This window comes from Lissotriton helveticus, chromosome 6 (genome assembly GCF_964261635.1).
Source record: "Lissotriton helveticus chromosome 6, aLisHel1.1, whole genome shotgun sequence".
NCBI classification, from domain to species: Eukaryota; Metazoa; Chordata; class Amphibia; order Caudata; family Salamandridae; genus Lissotriton; species Lissotriton helveticus.
This window is the reverse complement of record NC_136067.1, coordinates 159,427,468-159,446,817: the sequence shown is the minus strand read 5'-3', so window position 1 is coordinate 159,446,817 and position 19,350 is coordinate 159,427,468. Positions and strand designations below refer to the sequence as shown.

Here is a 19,350-nt window from a genome sequence, read left to right as displayed (position 1 = left end):
CTTCACCATCTGAAGCTTGATGCAGGGAACACTGAAATGTTTATACCCAAAAACATTGCCTCAACAGAAAGACCAAGAGTTAATGAATCTGAGATGGTGTTAAACCACAGTTTCATAAGGCAATGAGTCCCCGAAGTAAGGCACCTCCAAGCCCATTAAAAATTCTGTTAATTAATTAAGGGCCCATTCAATAATTGAGTTATAGATCAGCAAAAAAAAAGCCAAAGATTTATTGCAAAAAGTCATGAGATGCAGCAAAATCAATAGAGAAACTCATAGCATCCCTAGTAGAATCAGCAAGTCTTCTGGCTCACCCCCCAAATCAGGGGGTTATTTTAGGAAATCAGGGGTTTATTTAGGAAATCTCTTCATAAAATAGAATAGAAAGTGCAGATTCATCATGGTCGAGCAAATGTATCATCTTATTAGCAAATCCGAGCACAGTTTATTTAAATATCATATTGCCTGGCACCTAAGCACTATCCCACAACATGAATAGTGATTCTGCGCACTCTATGCTAATGCCATCCGTAGATGGTAGAACAAACAAAAAACATGACCAACAGCAAGCTATTATGAATGAATAGGGGAAAGTGAACTAGTGGAAGGACCTTCAAGGGAGATACAGTTTTGTGACCAAGCTGGAAAGGTTCCATTGAGAACAGAAATAACAATGCCCAAGGAAATAAACAAACATGATTCTGCTTGAATGTGTGCGGCAGAAATTACAAACAATGAAATGTGCAGAGTGAACACATACATTTTGGAAAACATGGCTACCAGACCCACATTGAGGTCTAATTAACAAGCATCTCCAGAATTCACTGATACAGGTCATAGGAAATTTGTTTCAAAGATAGTAGCACTATTTCATGTATACATATATAAGTGTAAAACTACGCTCTGCACGTAGATAATGAGGCACAAAAATGTTTAACATTATCTCCAAGAGGCAAATAGCCTACGCTTCAAAATCCAGCAGCTTGTACACCAGAGCAGGGTACACTCCATTGAGGCAATAAATAACTCACGCAGTGCCTTATGGAAATTGGTCATAAGCTTCAATTGTTATCCTGCCAAGAATTACGTTACCGTTACAACGGTAACTCCCTTAATAAATGGTTGTACACACATCTCATTCTGTGCTCTTCTGAAGTAAATATCCATGAGTCTAAAATAATCTACACAGAATCTGTTATGCTGTAATCCTACTGTGTCAAAATCCTTCAAAGAAGGCAAGAATGTTTTTTTACTACAAACGAAAATCCTTTAAAAAGGACGGATACCCATCACTCACTGAAGTGACATGCTTCATCATCTGGATTCTCCTTCCTAGTTACTTAATTATGTAACCAAGGGCTACAACCTTCTCACTAGATGGACGCAGTGCATGTAAGTGTATATCTTCTACTAACCAAGTTAAAAACAGTGCAAAAAGCAGTTTTTAACAAATAAACTGCCTTGATGTAACTGATTCAAGGCAGTTTATTTGTTAAAACAGCGTTTTGCACTGTGTTTAACTTGGTTAGTAGAAGATATACAATATAAACGAAAACTTCCACTACCAATTTTAACATCACTTTTCACTTACATGCACTGCGTCCATCACTCACATTTAGAGAACATCTACTCACGTCTGCAGTTTCTCATTGATTTAAATAGATCAAAACATCCGTGAGCTCCCTTCTTCTAGTGAAAGGTTGTAGCCCTTGGTTACATAATTAAGTAACCAGGAAGGAGAATCCAGATGATGAAGCCTGTCAATTCAGTGAGCGATGGGTATCCGTCCTTTTTAAAGGATTTTCCTTTGTAGCAAAAAAAATTGTTGCCTTCTTCGAAGGATTTTGACACAATAGGATTACGGCATAACAGGTTCTGTGTAGATTTTTTTAGACCCATGGATATTTGTTTCGTTCTACAAGTTTCCTTAGGGTAGTATATACATGCGTGGTCTTAAAACCTTCCCGTAGACCCTCTATCTACTGTTTGATTTATTTTCCTCTTTTGAAGTAAGTCTTTAAATCAGAGGCGTTTACTTTAAAGGGGCCATTTAAGGTAGAGAGGAAAAACTGTTCTCTTTACTCACCCCTGCATCTCTAACCATTGAGAACAAAAGGTATTTGAGAATATTGCTTTGTTCCCTGACGTCAGTTAGGGTTTTATAATGTACTGTGACATTGTAGTGTAGTTCCTATATTCCCAATAGTCTCTGCGCATTGGAATAACATATCCTATAGATTTGACGTAGGGCTTATGTCGACTAGGTCTCTATTGAATATATTGGACTTAATTGTGAGTGCCAGCTAGCTCAGAGGTCACTAGAAACTTTCTCGAATAAACAAGAAGGGATTAGTTTCTGACAACCGCATAAACATGACAACTTTATTTCCCAAGAATAAGAAGTATCTCTAAAGTCGCGGAAACAATAGATAGATATTTCACTCAGTCAATCGTGCATGCTTCGTTTCAACAGAGTTGCAGAGAAATAGAGAGATGGGCGTTTTCAATAAAAAGAATTTATTGAACAGTGTTCTTTCTCATGCAAAAGAAATGAACTGCTACAATCGTAATACTGGTTGTAAAGTATAATGCGTACAGTAAGAAGAGTATTCTAAAATAATACTGTAAAAGCATGGTATGGTTTCTAAGCCATAAAATACATACATATATAACAATGGCTAAAAAGTACTCAACTGGTGCTTCTGAAATACGCCTACCCCAATGTACCTAAACTGATTCTAGTACGAGGGACGGAGTAAGTATGGTGTAGGATAGGTTTAGTTTGTTTTTGCCAAGAATCTAACCGAGAGTTCTCTTAGGGTCTTAATTAGCTTCGTACCTTGGTTTTAGAATGAAGGAGTTCTGGTATCTCTCTATCTCGGACTCGATTTCCCAACACCCCGTTAGGGGAGCTTGGAAACACTGGAGCCGGATTCTCCGTGAGAGAAAGGCAGCCCCTCTGTCAGTGCGTCAGCTGGACGGTCGGCTTCCTTAGGCACTTGCTTTAGCGAGCCTAGTCGGGCAAGTAGATAGTCGAGCTGCTCCTGAACCACCGTGTGTTTGCTAGGAAAAGTGTAGGCATATTTATACCTTGAAGGTGCCTAGTTTGACGTAAAGTCGGACATAATTACGTCACCAAAGAACCCCAAGGGATTCGTAGTTCTTTGAAAAGTCCATGATTTCTAGGACAAATCAATATTCAAGCAAGAGGATGTCCCTGACTGCTGAAGCAGAGTTTGGGAAGAAATCGTTGTGGCTTTTTGGAACTAGTGGAAGTAGCCATGCCGGTATTTGGACTGGATGGGTTATGTCTAAACATGGGCATGATTTCTATGCCTATATAAGGGCAATGTGAATTGTACCTATATAAGGGCATGAATCGGTAAATTAAGCTTGGATCCTAAAATGCTACACAACAACATCATTCAGTAGATGACCCCTTCAATCATCACAGTGATGCCCTTAAAACAATTTAATATCTACCTATAGGGGCAAGGTGGCCCTTTGACTCTTACACTGTTACAACCTTGGCTCTGCAAAGTTTTCATATATATCAAAGCTTGTTCTAAGGCATAAAATGCTAAAGAAACATTTTTCTTCTGTATTTACAAAAATGGGTTCCTTTTTGTTTCAGGTGCTGTTGTTGATATTTTCCATCATAAGAAAAAGAATGTGGGACTATGGTCGGCTGGCGCTGGTGACCGAATTTGATAGGTAAGCAAGAAAGTAGGTTGACTCGCTTACAGCCATATGGACAACATGTAGAGTAGTTTTAGTAAATCTTTGTCTTTCTTACTATTTCTACAAAAATGACGTTCACACTGATTCATCAAACAACATGTTGCTTTGAATTAATCATGTTGGACACTCCTACCCCCAGTGCCAGTTGTGGGTGGGAGGGTAAGGGCCTCGCTGCTGGCTAGGCCTCCACTGCACACAGCTCAAAGGGGAGAATGCTAAGTAAGTACATCATAAAAATGAAGTAAGTCATAAAAATACCCAATAAAATGAACTGAAATAAACACAGTTCACAACTCAGTTATGGTTGTGGCTAAAATGCATACAACTACAGAAATTTGCCAGTTATGGTTACGGAGAGGGGGGATTTTTTTCCGGCTCATACTCCAGATCTATCTACTTCTCAAGCTGAGCAGATTAGAATGAAACCACTACTGTATTGCGTCCACTTGAGAATTAAGAATCGCAGTCACTGTTTAGTGTTATGTTTCTGTGGGTTTTCTTTTGTAATGTAATATATAATGGAAAATATTATTTTGTATATAACTAAAGCAAATTAATTTTGATGTTCCAAATATAAATTCCAGCAATGCTGATGAAGTTGTGTGTATGTCCTTGATTGCTCTCCTGCGGAGGCGAGTTTCACATAGCAGCTGATTGAGTGTGTTACCTTGTATTGTAATACCAGAGGGGAAGTGGACTCACACCATCCAATGGAGCTGTAACCTTCAAAGGTGTTACAACTTGACAAACAGTCATGCAGCTTGTACATCTGGCATTCTGACACATGTTCTGCATGCTACATGGTGCCTCATCAGATCTCAGAAAAAGAATGCACTGGTTCCCTTTACGAACCTGTATCATATTCAAGACATGCTGCAGCGACTACAAAATCGTCAACTCTGGCAACGTGCCTTACCAGAGGAGTAAGGTCAAGCCCAGCGGGGAAGTCGAGCAAGCTACATAGCAGCAGCGTAGTTATGTTGGAGTCCAAGAACAGAACGCACAACTGATGTAAACATTGACAAAACTACTTTTACAGTGGGAAAACATGAATATTCATCAATTATTTCTAGTAAATATTGCCTTGTATCCAATGGTCCAAAAAACATCTGTTAGCACATTAGACCATACAGTATCTGGCAACTCAGTCATGTGTATTTCTTCCATCACTCTTTCTTTAGTAGTAGATTGACAAAAATGACAATTCTGGGCTACCTCTTCTACTTGACTGTCTGTTCTGGGAAACCACATCTTTTCTCTTCAAACGTTTTTTGTAGCAGAGACACCTATGTGGCTTTCTATTAGATTGAAATCGAGTTGGATTGTTTAATAGTCTGCAGTTATTCTCGAGTATTATTCCCCTGTCATTATTACATTTTTCAAATTCACAGAAAGTCACTAACTTTCTTAGTCTCTTTACGTATTCATCTTCTGTATTGAAATTGTATGGTTCGAAATCCAGATTTCTCTGAGGATCCATTTTTGTCTTTCAGGCATTTCATGTCTTTCTTTCTTGTTCAGGAAATATTATTATCAAGTCTTCCATATTATCTCCCACAAGATTGAGTAGTAAATATTTTGCCTGTTCATCAGAATATTTTTTACATGTGGCTTTTAGAAAATGTTCAAATCTCCTTCTTCATTTTTCCCATGTTTGCACATTATTTTGTTGATCTGATATGTCAAATGGAAATGGTATTCGAAAAATTATACTTGAGACACTTTCCACATTTTCTTCATCATTTCATGTTTCTGTATCCATATTTATTGTTACTTCACTTAGTTTCCTCACGTGACATCTCTTTTTTAAATGTTAATATTATGATTTGCCACTGAAAAATAGCTTTTTTAATGAAGGAAAATATTTTTGCCTGGCTTAAAAATGGCATCCCACTGTTTCTCAATAAAGTCTCATATACTATGCCTGACTTTAGGATGAACGTCGATATTGAACTAAAATCTCACGTTAGTCCTGTATCCTTGTTGCTTAAACATAATTTCCTGTTTACTTTAAACAGTTATGATTGTTGTCACGCTACAGAATCATTACTGTGCACAATACTCGCAGGCAATCCATCACCAATAATCACTCTGCTTATAATTGTTAAATCGATTCTGATGCCTGCTTGTGTGCCTGCTCCCAAAATAACATTCAGAATGTTCACTTAGATAATGTTCATTTAGATAACGCACATTCCGCTATGACTTTTCCTAACAACTCCGTTCCAGCACTCCCCACTCAATTTTCAAGTGCCTCCAATTCATCACAAACTGTGTAATGTTTTGACGCTGGAGGCTTCTCCAATTTTGAATGCAGCCCAGACTGCAATAAACTGCTCCGAAATTCGCTCTCACCGGTGAGTGCTGCCAGGCTTTAAGGATACCGCATGGGGCTCTTCCGCTAGTTGCCATTGTGACAGCCCACCAGATTTCGCTCTAACTCAAAGCGGCCTTTTATTTCTTCATTCAGTGCATACAGTAATGCTGCTCAAGTCTTAAGATACCTTTTATAACTGCCCTGTGTGTATAGCAAAACCCTTTCCTTCCACACTAGAATCTCCACCGTCATACATTCCATCTTACACCCTTCACATTCCAAAACTCTTCACATCACTTTACTACAAGCCACATTACTAAAGGTTCCTCTGTTCTTTTTTACCTCACCCTACCTTAACATCTGTCATGATTCGCTCCCTGTATTCTTGTGCCCACCACCAGGGGGCTGAATTGTGGGGCTCTCCAGTGTTCTAATAAGCTTCCAGACCCTCCCCTTCATGCATATACTGGCTCCAAGTCATTTGGATTCTACTTGCAATTTATCATCCATTCCCAATCCATGCCGGGTTTTGTGAAAGCCAGCCTGCTCGACACTCCTTTACCTAGAATTCCCTGTCTCTGCTTCGTCTCCACCCCTGCAGGCCAAGGATGGGTGGAGGAATTCTGCTCATCTGTGGCTGGCTGCTTCTAGCCTGCTCACACCAGCTGCATGTGATTACTGTGAGCTCTTTCAATCCCCAGCTCCCTTCAGTCCAGTGTTGGTCATTGTAGCTGTACTCTGGTGAGACCAGCCCTTGTTTCCTGAAATTTCGATATTCCTTGATTCCTGAGCTATAGTTATCCTTGTTCCATGATTCCTGAGCTATAGCCATTCCTTGGGCCTGAATTAGCACTGCCTGATGTGCTACCTTGGTTCCTGAGTTCCTGAGCTATTGCCATTCTTTGTTCCTGGGCTTCAGCTATTTCTTGTTCCTGATAAGCACTGCTTGCAGTGCTCTCTTGACTCCTTGTTTCCTGAGCTGTAGCTTTTCCGGTTTCCTTGAACTAGCACTGCCTCTGTTCCTAAACCAGCACTGCCTGCAGTGCTACCTTGACTCCTGAGCTTTACTTCAATTCGTGTTCCTGCCCCAGCACTGCCTTCAATGCTACCTTGTTTTCTTGATACCTGAACCTGCACTATTCTAGTATACCCTTGTAGCCTCCCTCTTGCCACCCAGCCAGAGTGCAGTACCCCTGCATCCCCACTTCTTCCTGCTATGCCACCCATTCCCCATCTCTGTTTCCATTAATTCCCCACATGTTCATCTACACCCTTGTAATACCCTTCTCTTGCACAGTCCTTCATTGCCATTCTAGCTAGGTCTGCGCTACATAGCTCACATATGCAAATAAAAACTTGTGATACATCTATGACCCCATACTGCAGTACCGCAGAAGCATTGGGCACAGAGTTTCCAATAGTGTTCACAAACCTGCAGTGCTGTACCGCAGAGATGACAGCCAAGCAACATCGGATAGACTGTGTGACCCTCTGCTGGGAGTATCAGAGGGTGACTGTCACACAGCATCTCTAGAGTCTGGCACCCTGCATCATGCATACCGCAAGGGTGACATTTACAGAAGCACCCTTGAGGGCCCTAGTACCAATATCCTTCCATTGCATACCCTGCAGCCTGAATCATAGAGCCTGGTGGGAAGCCTTCTTCAGCCTGCACACCGGTAGTGTGCGACCACCCCAGCCAAAAGCAATAGCACATGTGTAGCATATTCCTGTCAGATAGGATACAAGTTTACCCCTGCATCTGGATTAAGAGTCCTGCTCAAGGTTATCACAAATATCCCCCTCTACCCCCCACATAACCGTATACAAATATTGCAAAATTAGTGCACAGAGAGACCTCAAGAATCCGAGTTTTGTAGCTCGGATCCTGAGAGAACATGCAGTTATACTGCATCCTCTTGTTACCCCTCCCACCCCGCCATTCCTACATGTACATAGTTAGGTAATTAACAAAATACTGAACCCCTACACTATCAGTAATTCTCTGAGGCTAAATTGCCATGTACACATTTTGCTACTCTTTCAAATACATTTTGCTCCACTATAAAACACCCCCTTCTTTTTAATGGTTTAAAAAACTCTCCATCTGGGCCTACTGCTGATCAGCAGTGCTTGTAAAGGGTTCTAGTTAAGGTGCAATTCCAGATTTTTCTGTATTCATATTTCTCCTGATGGAAAATATTTTTTCAATAGTAAGAAAGCTTGTTCCCTAAAGAGCAGCTGAAAATATGGGTGTTAGGACATTGTGTGTCCTAATTGCACACTTATAACTTTAAGCTATAAGACAATTTGTAATAAGTACATTTAGGGTAGGAAGAGCCTTGAGAATGTTTCTGGGTGCTCAAAAAGATTATAATTAATCTGGGTAGGGGGCGTTGCTAGCCAGCCGACATGGCAGACGCGAGTCTATTGCTCTCCAGCCGATATCCCCTAATTCTCCGTCTAAATGATCCTGAAATGGGGCCAACAGCGCGGATGAACTGTGGAACTGGTGAGGCACTGAGGCAAAGCAACGGAATAGCCTACTGATGTCCGGCTTCCACGAGCGAGGTCGCTGCCGCAGCTTGTGAGGGCCGCGAGGCCTGGGAAACGCGGCCGGTGAGGAGGTGACGTGCGGCGGAAGACTGCGGCTGGCGTCCGCGATCCTGCCCTCAGTGAAGGCAGCTGGGCGCAACTCCTGTGGTCAGTAAGGGCGCTCTGACCAGTGACGGCCCTGGCAGGGAGGGGACCCCTGGAGCCTGTAGATGACGGATAGACGCTGAGAGCAGGCTGGCAGGTAGCGGAGATCCTCCGGGGGACGACACGTGTGCCCGACGGTGCCTAGAGACAAGTTGAGGACTGCAAAGTGGAGCGCGACCTTTCGGGATCGTGAGCAGACAGAGGGAGCTGGTGCGAGAGGTGGAGGCCTGAGCTGGGACTGTCCCCTGTGGTGTGCGCGGAGTCTTGCGGCCAGAGCTGTGAAGTGGATCACTGGCGGGGCCTCGCTGCCTGATGTACGGTACGAGAAGGTGTGGGGCGAATGCTGTAGGAGCGCTACCTGGGTACAGACCACTGCAAAGGAGGCTGCTGGGTTGGCGCGACACCCTGGTGGGGCCCCCAGGTCGACTTCAACTAGCGGACATTAGTGGAGTTAGGCGGCTATTGAGCAGAGCTGGAGTCCTTAGCCCGAAAGGCCGCCATAGACCGAAGGAATGAGCGCCATTTCATAAGACATGCCATTTTGTGGAGCTGGGACGGAAGAGGCACACTACGGGAGGCATAGCACTGGGATGAAATGGTGCCCTGAGAGCGGCGCGATACCTTGCCTCCTGGTAGGTGGACCTAGTTACTGGTGCAACCTTCCTATGGGGAGTGAGACTGTGTCATGGGAACCAGAACAGTGTGGAGGGCGTAATTACTCAGAATAATCCCCTGCGGGGGCAATTACTGAGGTAGCGCTGCACATTCGAGGGCCACGAGGCAGTGAGGAGCCAATAGCTGAAAGCGGGCTGAAGTGATCATTACATCGCATGGGTGGATCCTGCTGACAGCAGGCCGGGAAATGACCTGGGGTGGGAGGTGCTGGGGTCCCTTTCATCAGTGGGGGCTGCACAGCTAGCCTGCCTGACTGAGGGACTGCACCACAGGCCCAGATCTGCAAATCATGTAGGGGGCGGGTAACTGCAGGCCACCCAACTATTATTGGGTTGCAGCCCAGACCAGCGGAACCTTCTCCTGCAGCGCCCTGGAGCTGGCGTGGACGCCCCAGACCCGCTAAGACGGTTGAGTTCCACCTTGAAGGTCAAGATTGCGGGACTGGCTGCGTTGGGGTGAGTGTGCGGAGTGCGAGGCAGGGTCGCGGGGCGACCAGCAGCGCTTCTCTGGGGTGGAGGAACCTGAGGGCGGCTCTCTGCCCTGCCGTAACGGGGCAGATCCAGCACAGCAACCCGCTGCGGTCGCTGCCACCGCACGATGCGCAAGAGGCGCAGGCACTCTTCTGTGGCGAGGCACCACGGGGCGTGAAACAAGACAGCTACGAGGCCTGCTTCTGAGCTGGGTCGTTGCCCGCGGAGAGGGACGACCCTGTAATGCAACCCTGGTCCAGCTTAAGTGGCTCACGCAGAAGGGACGATTAGGGAGGTACCTTGAGCTCCATTCGTAGCCACATCGGGCAAGTACCGCCCTTCCCAGATACCAGCTGCGAATGCCAACGGCACAGAAACTTGCGATGGGCCGTATGCGTGCCAAGATCCATCAGGGGTCAATGTACGCAGGCAGCCTGGACCCACCACGAGCGAGAGATGAAAGAGAGATGGAACCGGCGCCTACAGCACTGGAGGCCAAAGTTGACTCTTTGCTGGCAGCAGTGGAGAAAATTGGCGCCTCACTGGAGCACACCAGGGCATCCCTGGAGACCCGGATGGACAAGATCACCTCGGACTTCACGCTCCTACACGTGGATCACCATAAGTTGTTCGAAAAGGTTGCTGCTCAGGGTCAAGCACTCAAAGAACTCCAGCCGGTCATGTGTGGTCATACTGCCGCAATCCAGGACATCCTGGAGAGGGCAGGTATATGGCACTGTATATTTGGCACATGCGAGGGGCACGCTAGTGTGGGTGAGAGCGGGCATTCCGTTTGTTTGTGTAGAGACGAGAAGACAGGCCGGAGAAGTAGGCGACGTGGACGACAGAGGATACAGCGAGATGTGGAGTCTGGAACCACAGCCCGAGCCCGGAGGAAAAGCGACTGGAGAGGAAGAATGTTCTGGAGGCGGTCACAACCCTTGGGACTCCACACACTAACGCACGGCTGGAGTCCTGCATGCAGACCACGGTGGTGACCAGTGGCTCCTCATCCCCATCAACAGAGATATCTGATGACATTTGCTTACCAGTGGTCACGCCGTAAACTGCTGATGATATCCTAGGATGAGAAGACATCGTGTTGAACTTTGTAATAGATGACCTGCGCAAGCAGTGTTTAATCTGTTAATGTACACATACTAAGATTGTAATGGCGGAGAGGGAGGATTAGTCAAGTTAGCAACCGCATAAGCGCATTTAGCGTACACCAACAGACCACTAGGCCCATGGTTAGCTTTCTACATGCCTTAATGTAGGAAGTACGTATCCAGGAGGCGATAATCTCTCCTGTAATTTGCAGACCTCACGGCAGAACCTGAAGAACCATTTTGTTGGCGCGCCACGTATGCAGGGGGGAGAAACAGGGGAGGCGGCCGCAGCAGCATGTTATCTGTGCGCACACCCCATCAGGCAACACACTGAACTAGTTTATATCTGTACACTGTTACAGTAGTTTGGACGGACGATATCGCAAAGTTCACCCCAGACTTTGTTGTTTGCAGTTCACGCATTGTTTTTGTTACCACAGACCGGTGCATTCCCACCCGCCCCCGTCCCGAGCACACCAAGCTATGTCCCGCCACTGGCACCCCTGACGGCTACACGCCCTAGGAATGGCGCAGGTTAATATCATCACATGGAACATATGGGGTATGCACACACCCGCGCGGCGCTATTCCATCTTTGTTTACCGTCAGAGGCACTCAGTCGGAGTCGCGCTGTTGCAAGAAACACACATGACACAGTCGGAACTGGACAGGCTACGTTGACACTGGAGAGGGCAGGTATATGGCACTGTATATTCGGCACATGCGAGGGGCACGCTAGTGTGGGTGAGAGCGGGCATTCCGTTTGTTTGTGTAGAGACGACCGCAGACCCCGAGGGTAGGTACATTTTAGTACATGGGACACTTAATGGACAACCCATACTACTGGCCTAGATCTATGCCCCAAATGCGGACCAAGCATCGTTCCTTACAAAGATGTCACAGGTGCTGACCCTTTACGCCCTGACTCCCCTAGATGCTTGGTGGGGATTTTAACTTGGTGCTGGATGTACATGTGGACAGTTCCTTCCCTCCTCTCCATGCGACATCAGCTGTGTCAAATGCGCAGGCGCTTGCAGACTGGTTTTCCCACTGGGCATTACTAGACATATGGCGTGTCCTCCACCCCACTGAGCGCATATACTCTTATTATTCGGCGCCACATGACCTACATGTCCGATTGGACAGGGTGGTGGGCTCCCAATCTCTGCTTCCACTGGTAGTAAAATCGGAGTACCTAGGGCGCACACATTCCGACCATAATCCCCTATGGTTTCAACTCAATTGGGAGGCTGATCGACCCCCTATACCCACATGGCGGCTCCAACCAGCTGCGTTGGAAAACCCCGAATTTTGCTCATCACTAGGGACGGCTATCGTCACATATTTTGAGCTAAACGAGGGTACAAAGAGGTACAAAAGGAGGTGGTGATGGACGGAGCATCTGAACCAATCAAACACTCACACCCAGTCAACAGATCTGGGTTTAATCCATCACCATTCTTTATCCCACTCTGCCACCCCAGTTCAGACATGGCCATATGCAAATTAGTCTGACCCTGTGCCTCATGGAAACAGTCCAGCCCGAACTGCCAATCCATGCCTTCCCTGGACTGGAAACAAGCTTCCTAGGACCGGTTTCTGGCATTTCAGCCGTCTTCAGCCAGGCTTGCTTGAATCCAGTAGCAACGTGAGCAAGAGACTCACGTCTGAGCATACCCTGCCAACTTACGGCGAACGAAGCGGTATAAAAGGGGGTGGTGAGGGACGGAGCATCTGAACCAATCAAACACTCACACCCAGTCAACAGAGCTGGGTTTAATCCATCACCGCACAATAAGTGAGTTTTTACGCAAATGCACAGGCCGTGACATACCCCTTTAATGGACAGTTTACTTACTGCACCACTTTAGTAGAACTCCGGCCACGAAAGCGATGTCCAGATTCCTTGACTTAGGACTCATTGTCACCAAGTGCTACTAACTAAGCGGTGGAAGGCTCGGGAGCCACCACATGTGCGAGCGTGGAGGCACTCGTTTTCCGCGAGGGCGGAGGGAATTGCCATCAGGAGGGAGGAAACGCTGGGATTGCAGAAGGAACCAATGGCAGCCCAGTGGGAGACACTGTTCCAGGTGCTCCAGCGAGCTGAGGGGGAATTCCTTGGGAGGCAACCTGAGGGAGGTGGAGGCAACCTAGTGGCAGGCACAGTGGGACCTGTCTGTGGGCAACCGTAATGTTCCATGCATGTACATGCACTAAAAGATACTGTGGGTGGACGCAGCTACCACCGAGGAATGAGGGCAACGGCCAGGTGGAGGAAGGGTGATGAGTTGTTGGGAAGCGGAGGGGTGATGGGAGATGGGATTCCTATGTTTGTGCCGGTCAGAGTTGTGGTGGTTGCTCTGAAAGGTCTTTATATAGTGGACTAGTAGACCCAAGCGCCTCTAGAACTGTAACATTTGAGGATCGTGTAATGAGTGGAGCCTCAGAGTTAAATTTGTTCCTGATCCACGGCCACAGTATGGACACTGATACCGTTCTAACTTCTTGTAGTAGTAGTATGTATTACATGTTGATGGATGATCTACCGTATAGTTGGCTTTGGAAAATCAAAACAAGTTGCTTTTCATGATAATATAAATTCGGAAATCAATAAAAACAGATAAAAAAAAATGTATCTGGGTATTTTTTACATTTTATTAAAGAATGCATTTTTATGCATTTAATTTTGACATGGTACTGCTGGACTCTAAAGGGTTGCAGACCGCTTGATGCAAGTTTCACAGGTATGGAAAACCATTTCACATTCTCTGGGCATTCTCCGAAAAGCTATGTTTAAAAGTGGATACTTTTTTGTGGCAAGATGTTTAGAGAAATAATTTAGACTTCCTAGAGTCCTGTTTTGACAAAGTAATACTGTTTTATTGTATATGGTGTCACATATGAGACAAGCAGTCTTGTAAGTGGAGCAAGATTTTAGTGTTAGACTGTTAGTGCTGACTCATCCCAACCTGAAAAGATGATATTGTTGGGGGGCCGCAACTTCAATGAGCTAAATATAGACCCAAAGGTATTCCTGTATTCAAGTCTACACAGGGCAGGATTAAAATTCATAAATAGAATGAACCATGAGAGTTATATCTCGGCCACCCTTTAAAGTGCCAACATGTTTCAGCCTATGAATTAGCCCAGAAAGGGTCTTGGGCCTTCATCAGGGTAAACAGGATCCCTTCTCTAAGTTCTGGTGTACATCTGTACAGAGGTAAGAGTAGGTCTTATCTTACAGTAACAGTAAACAGTAACCACATTAGGAACGAAAGTTTGGAACATGTCGCCAACACACCTAAGGATGTTAAAAACAAACACCGTTCAGGAAGGCACTGAAAACATGGATCTTTGTAGCCTCAGATGAACTCTGCCTATCCCTGATATAGAACCCCCATGGTTTCTCATCCCTGCCTCCGCATAGTGCCAGGATGCTCCTTATGGAGTGACAGTTCGCGCTTTACAAATGCAATAATCAAGACTTAACAATCAAAAGGTGTGATTTAACAGTTAAAGGGATATAAATCCGAACATGTTTAACAGTAACTATAATTCAGCACTTGTATTCAATTATGCATGCATTGCACATATGTTGTAATAAAGCCCTTATTTATCATAACCGATAATTGATGCACTTGTGAGTACATGGCACACACTGTAAATGTGTGGGAAAACGTGAACACATTCACACTGTGGTCCTACTTACCCTACCTTAGAATTTATCTCACCACCTGGTCTCCGCTGAAGAGGACACCTTCTGAAGTCGCACACTCAGGGAAATGAAGGTTAACATGTATGACTCTTGTGTACTTAAACAATACTCAAGACACATGGTTAGGGTAGTGAACCGGTATGCAGAATCTAATCAGATACAAGCGGGCTGTCTCCTGGAGGTATATTATGCAAGATTGTCAATTCACAATTTTACTACATGATTATACACTGTTTGCAGCACTTGTTACATGTGAAAATACTCAACAATACTACATACAAGAATAGCATTCATGCATGCAAGAACACACGATGGTGCCAATAAGCACGGAGACAGGGGGATGGGGAACTAATCCTAAATTGTCCGTAAATCCGTTGAGTCACATTCACAGATTGTTGCAAAGAGAGTATTAGATCTAAAAAGATGCCAACAATCATTGGTGGCGGGGTCGGTGGCTCTCGTCACACTCGGCACATGATTTAATTTGCACACGTATTAACATGAGCACATACAATCAAACATAAAGGGGTGCGAGGTAGAAAAGTGGGCAGCTATGAAGGGGAGGCATCTGACTATTAAAAAGAAAAAAAAAAATGCAAGGGGAAATATTTTCAACATGAAGAATACGAGCCACCAGATCTTACTGTGTAAAATATTGATCAGGTCGGTATCAGCAGAAAAATGGCAGACATTCATCAGTCTAACATGGACCATTAACTACCAGGAAATAGAATTCTATATTCCATGGGCATCTGTGATTCCCAGTTACTTCTCCTGTTTGCAGTGTTGCATGCGTGGGATTATCTGCACTTTTCTAAAATGCCGCAACAGGAAAGCTGATCAGAAGCATACCTTAGTAGAAAGTGGATATTGGCTTTGAGTACAAGTTCAGGAATAAACAAATATCAGTGGATTGGAATGACATGTTTTGTGATAATTTTCCATTGATACATTTCTCCTGATTTTTTCCGACAGTTGAAACCAGCTGAAATTCATTAGGAGAAAAGGCCTACAAAAGGCAACACAAGTGGAACTTGTCAAGTCACTGCTTCTGCATTTTAAAGCTCATTTTCATTTTGAAAACTTGGAGTTTGTGGTAAATATCAGACCTGTTAAATACCTCTGCCTGAGCCACTGGTAATTACCGCTTGTGGTAAGTTCACCAGCCACTGGTAATTACCGGGTGTGGTAAGTTCACCAGCCTATTCAGCCTAAGTGGTAATAAGGGTCTGTGTGTGGAACTAGGGATCACTTACCAGAGTTACACGTTTGTCCTACATATCGTATCACAAATGTTGCATTCTGTTATACAATATAATGTAATTTTGTCACATTTATTTTTGAAACGCCACTTCTAACTTTAAACACCATACTGTACACGGAACTTGCATACAAATGCACTGGAAAGCCTCATTTGTAACAAAGGCAAGCCACGCCTGGGGAAACATTAATCCAAATTCAAGTTGTAACTTACTTGCAGTTACTCCTAATTGCGAGCTACTAATTTACAGAACTGTAGCGCTAACATACATATTTTAAAAGGAGACATGCTGCTAAAATCAGTGAAGATTAAACCATCTTGGTTCCAGAGCGTTTCTCACCCATAATGAATCTGGAGGCAGGAAAAGTACATATTTTGACAGAAAAATATCAATTGTTGAAAATAAACTTCAATAACCTATGTCTTGGCTGTGTATGTTCTGGACATCGGTTTTTAACAAGCATGGGCAAAGCTAAAAGGTGTGGCTTGCATTTTCAGTTATAAGCTACACCTATTGGCTTTGTCAAAGCCACTGGGTGCACAAAATTTGTATTTCAGCAGGAACTCAGTGCCAGGAGCAGGGGAGCTGCTGGGCACGCTGAGTCCCATTAGAAAAACAGACGTTCGGCATCCCTTGTAAATAATTTGTTTTACTTTATAGTGTACCAATGAGTCTAGAAAGGCAAAGATAACAAAACAGAACTACTTTTGATTTACAATATATGTATGAGAATAAGAACGTTATGCAACCAAAACTGGTGATTTAACATTCTCCTCATATGTAAAATAATCCCTCATGCATTCCAGCAAAAGTTCTTTTTAGGAGGTGAAAGGATACACCCCAAAATTGCATGATAATGAGACTAAAATATTTCTCTGAGCTGATCCAAGTTGTGATTTAAAGACTTCAACCAGTGGGTTTAGGCAGCTCACCGAAAAAGCTGGTGGTTTGGAAGAGTCTGACCCAAAAGCCATCCCTGGCTCCTCCTGACATAAAAATGAGGCTAGGCATGGTGGGTAGATTTGTCTAAGTGAGTGATCATTAAAGAATAAATTACACTCTTGCCTATGTGACAATCTGGATTCGTCCAAAATGGCTCTTTTTAAAAGTATAGATAAAATGTATACATGACGAAAAGAAATATTGAAAAATGCAGCCTATGGTAATAGATAACGACCTGCAGCAGTTTTCAGCATTTTAACAATTCGGAAATCTAGCAACACTCGCTTCCCATTGATTCTATGATTATATTACATTTCTATTTTAACTCTAGGTGATAATATCTGGGGCAATATATTGATGGTTGGATTAGGTGCAGGTTGGAATGTTTGTTGATAAAAATGTTTCTTGTTCCTTTTTATAGCTTGCATTGTTTTACTCTGTTTTAACATTCTCTATTTCAGTAATCTACCTCTCAAAACCAGAATCTCTGTAAAAGGGTTCACTATTATATTCAGGGTGTGTGGGGCTGTCTAGGGCATATTGAGTCCTACATCCATCCCCCTTGCTGTCTGGTCAGGAAGTTCCAGGTCTATTTGGGATACCTGTGTGCATGTAATGCACACTGCAGCCTTTACTAAGTAGACTTGTGTTTGAAGATCACTTGTTCACTTCCTCGACTTGCCAAGAAACGGGAAGTAATCTTATCTGCACCATTTTAATTTAGGATCTAAATAAAATATTTATGACTGTACAGATGTGAAGGTAATTGTTGTTACGGAGAAATCCCCGATGTCTGTACTGATTATTTATCAATTCTCATCTATTTGAAAACACAAATTCTCCATGTGTGTGTTTGAAACAAAGATTTACTCTTTAGGGAGTACTTTAGTTTGTGACAGTTATCCATCGTATATGGAAGAGATTGGGCGAAGGAAACTAAATTTAGCTACTGGGCCTGTTAAACTTTCCTTAAAAATGCAATTTCTTGTGATATCTCAAACACTTATTCTGCTGTCCACTGAGCGACTTGGTTTAGCTGTCAAATTTGATACAGGCGAATTGTGGAACCCCTATCTCTCCTCTTCTGAAGAAAGCAACCAAAACGTATTTACAATGTGAATAATCTTTTTGGACTTATTTATTTACATAATGAAAAATAATTCTCTTTAAAAGTCATAAAATCAGTTGTATGCAAACATCTCCAGACATGCAAATCTAACATTTGTTCATAAACCACTTTCAAGCTGCAACTTGCAAAACCTCAAGGTTTTTTTTGGCCTTGTCTATTCGCTTGACACCCACTTGCATAAATCATACTATTTGACTGTACTGCACAAATATTATTATGTTTGAGTGCCCATACCACATTTGAACACCCACACTATGTCACCACTCCCTAGCAATTGTCCCTAAATTCTGCTGCCTCAAACAGATCCACGTTATGGACCATACACTTTCTGGGCTGAGAACACAGCGATTAGACGTATGGCCTCCCTGTTTCGGTCCCAGAAACCAGCAACCACGTCCCAGGCCCGTATTGAAGGCAGCGGGAGCAGGAAAAGTCATTAGCTCAACAAACCACACCACCACATCACTTATTCCCGCTGTATGTAAGAGGCTTCCGGTGATGCGCACCCTTCACCCCGGCATTCCCAGGCTAAGTGCACCACCCCTATAATATTATGTTGCTGTGTGGGCAAAGGTGCCATTTTTTCTTCAAAGGGATGGTCAGTACAACGCAAGCCAACGATGTGCATTGCAAGTTTCGATGCTCAGCCTGCGTCGCCTTTCATCTGAGGAGGGCCTCCACTGAGATACATCGCAATGCTCGGGATTCCTATAGAAGCAAAGGAACCCTTCAATTGCAACTGTATGCAACCATTAAATTGTGCAAAAAACCGTAGTAATGTAAAATGTGTAAAAATAAATAAATAAATAAAGTCTATGTGCATAAACAAGCCTGACGTGACCAGGCGGTCATTTGCACAACCAGAGATCATCACTTGATTCACAAAGCAAGCCACACTTTCTCACAGATGAGGTTTGAATCCGCCCGCACTATGCACGGCATAGGCAATTAAAAAAAATAACGTAAAAGTTATTAAAATACTTTAAATCTAAACCATTTATTTTTCGCTTTCTTTAGTGAACCTGGATCGCGTTATTACCGTAGCCCATCGGTTTCAAATGCAGACCTCGACAATGATGCGGTATGTATTTGAATAATGTGACTGTGGAGGAATTATATGTGTATTCTTAAGTACCTGAGAGATTTTACTTGCTTTTGGATACACTCTCTACACTTTACCATGTGATTTAGAAGAATATAATGAGACATTGCTTTCTTATCCGTTTCCAAACCTTCACTTCTCTTCGTGTCTACTTTTATAGATCTCAGAACCGGCTCTAAAAATTCACA

The 19,350-nt window shown here is 43.9% G+C and overlaps 1 protein-coding gene across 1 annotated transcript in view; it reads left to right on the top strand.

The window, feature by feature from the left end:
- The window catches only part of TMEM63A (transmembrane protein 63A), a 399,225-nt gene that overhangs the window by 147,983 nt on the left and 231,892 nt on the right, over positions 1–19,350 (top strand). Inside the window, exons 3-4 of the mRNA XM_078647542.1 lie at positions 3,635–3,714; positions 19,078–19,141. Of these exons, the coding sequence (XP_078503668.1) occupies positions 3,635–3,714; positions 19,078–19,141 (144 nt within the window). The remainder of the gene's footprint in view (positions 1–3,634; positions 3,715–19,077; positions 19,142–19,350) is intronic.